The 6,979-nt window shown below is 34.6% G+C and overlaps 1 protein-coding gene across 1 annotated transcript in view; it reads left to right on the forward strand.

Annotated features, from left to right (window-relative positions):
- The window catches only part of LOC106465224 (protein unc-45 homolog B-like), a 152,579-nt gene that overhangs the window by 75,700 nt on the left and 69,900 nt on the right, over positions 1-6,979 (forward strand). The window contains exon 10 of the mRNA XM_022393080.1: positions 4,279-4,371. Coding sequence (XP_022248788.1) covers positions 4,279-4,371 — 93 coding nt within the window. The remainder of the gene's footprint in view (positions 1-4,278; positions 4,372-6,979) is intronic.

Consider the following 6,979-nt stretch of genomic DNA (forward strand, 5'->3'; position numbering starts at 1 on the left):
GAATTAACAATTAACATAGGCCTAATGTTTAATATGTTAGAATAAGACTAACAGTAGAAAAGGAGATAAGAAGAATAAATAATTCAGTCAAATTGTGGTTCTAAAGTAATTGAATCAGCCTGAGTGCACTTTAACAAAAGAAACAGAGGGTTTTTAGAGGAAAGAAGACCAAACAATTACGGTAACTCATGCCACAATTGTAAGTTAATCACACACAGAATACTAGTGTGGTAGTAATCAAAAATATATTGTGGCTTGTCAACTGAAATTCTAAAGTGATTGAATAGGCCTAAGTGGCCTTTTGACAAGAAGAAAAGTGTATGTGTATATATATAGTGTTTATAATATGCCTATAATCTCTATAGTGTGAAGAATTTGTTGTACATAATGTTGAACTTGTTCCGAAAAAAAAGACAAATGTACCAGTATTATTTCCATGGGAACGGGTATCTTGAAAAAACTCTATCAGTCAACTAATGATCATATCAAAGTTCGAGCTTTGGTGGTAGGTGGCTATTTTTTTCATTTAATTTTTTATTAAGAAAGTGAGAAATGTTTGAAAAATTTCACTTCAAAAGAGAAATTTGCAATTAAGTGAAAACTGTTTGCTTGAAAGTGTTTTACATTTTGTTTTTCAATAACTTATTTATACAAGGGACATGTTAGTATTGTAATCATACCAAATAATTTGCTTGTTATTGTGATTATAGAAAAAATATTTATCATGGAAAAATATAATTGTTCTACTGTACCTAATTTGTTTCAAAGTTTTATTAAGTGGGACTATATATGTTTTTCATGTCTAATATCTTTTACTATATAGAGCTGATGTTTGTCATACCTGAAAAGTTTTAATACATAAAACTATCCATGTTTTACTTACCTTGCATGTTTTACTGCATGCTCCTCTATACATTTTTATACCTGGAATGTTTTGTTATGTGGAATCATGTAAGTTTTTATACATGACATGTTCTACTATGTGAGACTGTATATGATTTTAAATACAGTTGTTTAAACATTTGTTTAACAACAAGTAAAAGCTTGGAATGGTCTATGTCTTGTCTCGTTCTAAAGTAATTGAACCCACTTGTGAGGACTTTCATAAAAAGGAGACAATTATTTAAAACTCTGAATACAATTGTGGTAACCAGTAGTTATAGTGGTGATCTTAAAGTGATTATCACAGCCTTGTTTTGTAGTAACAGAGTAGTGGAGAATAATTTTTCCTGTCAAAGAGTGTTTTAAAGTAATTAAGCCTGCCTGTGTGAACTTTAATGAAAAAGAGACAATTATTTATATGTTTGAAGTCACTGTCTTCAGATTCTACTTCTGTAACAGCCACACTTTCCATGTCCATTTGTACATCAATAGCTGCATCCATTAGGTCTTCTTCTCTCCAAAAATACTTCATCAACAGATTGGCATGATAGACCTTAGTCATCCCATTCACTTTCACTTTATAAAGCATTCTGTTGACCACTTCCTGTACTGTAAACGGTCCTTTCCATTGCAGGGTGAGTTTGTTGTGGTCTGTGGGCAGCAGAACTAAGACCTTTTGTCCAACCTTGAAATGTAGACCCTTGGTCTTATTATTATATTTATAGAAGTTTTTCTTTGGGTTTGACTTCCTCAATAAAACTGTTTTGATAGGTCTGGTTTAACACTTATTTCCAGTTCTCTGTTCTGTAAGTCTCTTCTCTCTTTGTCTTGTGCTTGACTTACTCTCAGGCACTATCCTGAAGTTTCTGCAGTGAAGTGTCTTTCCTCTGCACTTTCTTCAGCTTCTGTGAAACTACATTTGAGTTATCACTCCTCGAGACTTTAAGAGATTTGATATCTTGCCTGCTCCTTTTCCTTTGAGCTCTTCTGATGACTGCAATTGCTTTGCCAGTCTTTCTTTTGTCTAGTTCTTCTAAATTCTTACTACCTGGTATGTTTCCTATCACCAAGTGGTATAGTAGTTCCTTGATACACATAGCTTCAAGGTCTTCTACATAACATGAAGTATCTACCTTTATTTTTACCATTGGAAACTTTCTCACTGTCCCATCAATTAGCACACACAGGCATACCTTACCTGTCATCTGATCATCCGATACTAAACTGGTGCTGTACTACTGCACCCAGTGCCTTGTAGAACCTTCACTTTCTTGTCCCCAACATAATATTCACATATTAGCATATCATGATTTGTTGGCACCTCTTGATGTTTGCCACATGCTCTCATTACTATTGGCACTGTTGATCCGTTTGCTAACTTGAGCCATCCATTAGTCGTGCACTGATCGATCATGCTTTCTTGTATTGAATTTGACAAATAGTCTTGATTCTCTTTTTTGTGGCAGCAACATCCATAGTTCCAGTCACTCTTTCTTGTTTCTTACCAGCACTGTTCTTGTAAATAGCTCCAGCTGCTTTACGTTGATCTTTCTGCTGTTGTTTGATGGTAATGGACTTCACTTCTTTGCAACGTGTCCCATTTTATAACAAACATAGCATATCTTTTCCCTTCTATTTATTAACCTCTTGTCACCTTTGGTAAACTACTGCTTCTGGTCAGCCATTACTGGTTTCAAATTTAACTGGACATTCTTGGACTTGCCAGTTATACTACTTTTATGGGCTTCCATATACTGTTCTGCCAGCTTGATCATCTCGTCTACATCTTTTGGTGCTCTCTCCCTTAGGAACAGTGACATGCAAGTTCAACACATGGTCATGAACTGTTCATGTACTAATAGGTCTACCAGTCCCTCAAAACTATTTTCACACATGGCCATGTCAGTCCATCTGGTAAAATATTGCTGCAGATGCACCACAAACTGAAATACAGTTTCTCCAGTGTCGAGTTTGACTCCTCTGAATTTCTGATGAAAAACTTCTTCAGTGACTTGCTATAATCCATGGCATCTTCTGATGTCATGCCTGCATATACTTGCAGGCCTTTTCCTGTGAGAAGTGGGCTGAGACAAACTGCCCAGTCGCCTTTGTCCCAGTTCTGACTTTGTGCGAATCTTTCATATTTCTCCAGGAAAGCATCCATGTCATCTTTAGGTTCATTAAATTTGAGCAGTTTAGATCAGGTAGCCCTGACTCCAATGTCATTTGTGGGTCCTTCTTACTTCAGTTGGGTGAGTTTTGCTATCTCAGTTTGTGCTCTTATTATCTCTATTTGCAGTCTATTGTTTCTCTCATTTTCTTCTCTTTCCTTTTCTTCTTTCTCAGTTTTGTCTCTTCTGTTGTTATTCTTCTCTCTCTAGTTCTTGTTGATGTTTAACAAACTCTGTCTTTTAACCCAAACAGAGATCCTCTTTCTACCCAGTTATCAAAATCACTTGACATGGTTGTATAGCATAATCGTAATCTCTACACTATTTTCATTACTGCTATAGTTGTGCGTATATAGGCCTACTTAGTTCCACTGTCATTCACATTTTCTTCTATCATCGTTTACCACTGTATAATCTTAGCTGTAGCTCATCAATTATCAGAATTTAAAAACGTAATACTTTTTCCAGTTATCAAAATAAAAGGCTTTTACTTATACATCATAATAGTATGAATATATACTGTGTTGTTGTTGGGCTTAAGATTCTTCTACAGTAGGTGTCTGTGACTTGTTGATGATAAATTAAGAGCAAGCACTTCACTTGTTTTCAAAATAATATACATAGCTTATTTTAAGGACACTTGAAACCTAAAGAAAAAACTTCCTTGAATTGTTATTCAAAATCATATACCAAAAATAAATGAGACTGGATTGAATAAAATGATAATAAAAATAAATGAACTATTTGTTAAGTTTTGTCTTTAAATTTATAGATTACAGTTTCAGCTGGATAAAGTCACAAAAGGAAATTTATAGTCCCTCAGAGATTTATTATTATTATGATTATCACACCTTTATATTTTGTATTTCTAGAAAGTTGCAGTAGAAGCTATTGGTGCTGCAGCATCTTAGGTCTGTGGAATATTTTTAATGTTGACTATATTATATCATTATGATGATGTTACTAAATGTCATACAATCTTTGACAATTAGCTCTGACAATGCCTTCAGAAAAGGGAGTTATTGATATACAGAACACAGAGAAAAAGATAATTTGATAGTGTCAGATTGTAAATGGCATCATCATAAGTTGTAACTAAATTACTGGCCTCATCCAGTAATACTTGTGAAATATAAGAAGCATGAATTTTCTTGCTGTATTTTGCAAATGTCATTTGTGTTTATTCCAGAAATTAAAATTTTTTGTTACATTTTTAACCTTATAGGGTCCTTTAGATGTTGGGAATTACTGTCTTGGGCAGCAGGGAGTTATGGAGATGATGTTAGCAATGTGCAACTCAGAGGATGAGGTGCAGCAGGTAAGAAACGATTTTAACACTTGCTACAAGAGCCAACCCAGCATCTTTTAGTACAGAGACTAGGATGGTTAATGGTGGTGTTATTCTGGAAACTGTCTCCTTTAGGGTTATTTTGATAAATCTCAATGAATGAAGTTTGGCACAAATTCTAAAATGAAAAAAAAACTAAATATTAATGAAAATATGACATGATCAAATCTGTATGGATTATACCATCCTTCTTATATTTACTCTTCATTGAAAAAATAACTTTTTTGATTTGAGAATCGATAGGGAAATCATCTCGTAATGCATCATGCATCGTTTCAACTTCAACATTGCATCATTGGGCATTACTGTGCTGTTAGTTTCACAAGTTATAGAAACTAAGGATTTCTTATATATGATTCCAATTCCCCTTTTTGAAGATAACAATACTATTGTGACCATTGTTTTATGTATTGCTGTCAATGCAGTGATCAATTGACAAATCATTGATTCAGCTGGTATGCCAAATCAATTGGAATATCTTCAAATAAGTTCTTCACTCATCTGACCTGGATCCATGGTTTAGCTTTCACAACTACATCCAGAAACTTTCAAGCCTATTTCATTGCTACATTATTTTATTTTACATTTACAAGTTAACTTCTCTATGTTGACTCTCCTGGTCTCGAATCAGTCCCAGCAAAGTAGACCTCAAAAATAATGCCAAACGTCTTCTTTTTTGTTTTAATTATTACAACCCATACCTTTCCAGAATGACTTTTTTGTATCTACGTCAAGATGCCGGGCTTGCTCAGGTGGCAGGTGTTAAATAATCATGTTAATGATATTGTACTTCTTAAGCAATGGAAAAACAATTTAGTTTTATGTTACAAAATATTTTGTCTTCTATTATTTATAGATATTTCACTTTTTTTTTTTCTGTTTAAGTTTAGGTTGCCTACTCCTCTCTCTTCTCCCCCCCCCCTTTAAGGGATATCATATATATTATTTCCACATAATGTATTGTAGCACTTACAAACTAGCTGCCATGTTATCACCTAATACTTCTAGTCCAAGATCTGTAACTGATATATTTTGTAACATTTTTACTAACTCATTTTTTGTTGGCATGCTCTGGATCTTATCTTGAATTGTTCTTTTTTTATTTTACCTTCCTAACATGTTCTTCAACTTCAAGAATGCCATCTGCTATGTTTGTACCCACTTCATCTTGTTAGGTTGCCCCTTTTTGGTCAGGTCAGTCAGTGCTGCATTGACTTCAGCATAGTTTGGGATGAACTTGCTGTAGTATCTTGTTAACTGGTGCATCTTTTATGTGGGTTAGCATCTTCTCTTCAATGGCTATCGGTCAGTCACCCACCTCGTGTCCAACAAAATTCAGCACAGCATAACCAGTGCAGTACTTAGATGGTCTGGTGGTCAAACTTGCCTGAATAGCTTTAAATTTCTTCAGGTGGTCTTTTCATTTAGCTGTGTGTGTGTCAGAATATTGTCCACATAATGCTCGATGATGGTGGTTTTATGCAACATCTTCCTCATCATGCAGTTGAATGTCACTGCTGAGTTGACTAACCCAAAAGGCATCGTCTTGAACTGGTAACATCCATCTGAAGCCACAAAGGATGTCTTCTCTTGAGATCTGTCTCCATCAGGATCTGTCAATAACCTGTACTGAGATTGATCTTTGTAAAGAACTTGGCCCTGTCTAGTTTTGCCATGATAATCTCAGGGTTGCCCATAAGTTCATAGTCGACCTTTGTCACAAGATTCAGCATCCGGAAATTTATGCAGAAGCAGTTTGAGCCATCCATATTCTTCATTATTACCACTGGTGAACAGTAGGCTGAATTTGAACTCAATGATTCTAGCTTCTAACATTACAAAGACAACACTGGCTGGTTCAGTTACTTTAGAACACAATTCGATAAAATAGAAAGAATTATTTATAGCTCTGGATACAACTGTGATAACCAACAGTGTAATGAACATTTGTACATACATTTGACTTGTTTTAATATATTATTTTAAAACAAGTGGCTTGTGTGGTGTTTGTTTATTGTTGAAACTTGTTACCAACAAGTGACAGACACCTACTGTAAAGAATTGAGCCCAAACATATATAGAAAACCTGAGTTTTTTATTGCTCTGTTGTGCTTCACATACATGATACTAAGGACTGTGAGACTACCTTTTAGATTGTGTCTCTAGCTTAACTCTTTAAACCCATAATTTTGAATTCATTCTCCCAGAATTATTTTCATGATGCCCTAATAACTATCACCATATGTTATGAAATTTTTGGTCTATTTATAAAAGGTGGATAATAACATAGTTTGAATTAGTTTCAGCCATGGAGACATAAATGTTATTGGATGCTGTCACCATCCAATAGATAAATCAGGATTTTCAGTCGAAAGCTGGCAACATCCACTTGGGTTTAAGGAGCTAAGAAACTGCATTTGGCTCTCCTTTAGTCCTGTATTTTGCTCATGTTCCACAGTTTTTAAAATTCTATTGAGCTCTTCTTATCAATATTTTAAAATGAACTCTGTGTCTTCAATTTATCTTCCATCAAGATCAGACTTTTTATTCCTCAGTATAAGTCCAAACACAAAATGTT

Source organism: Limulus polyphemus, unplaced genomic scaffold (assembly GCF_000517525.1).
Source record: "Limulus polyphemus unplaced genomic scaffold, Limulus_polyphemus-2.1.2 Scaffold1875, whole genome shotgun sequence".
Lineage (NCBI taxonomy): Eukaryota > Metazoa > Arthropoda > Merostomata > Xiphosura > Limulidae > Limulus > Limulus polyphemus.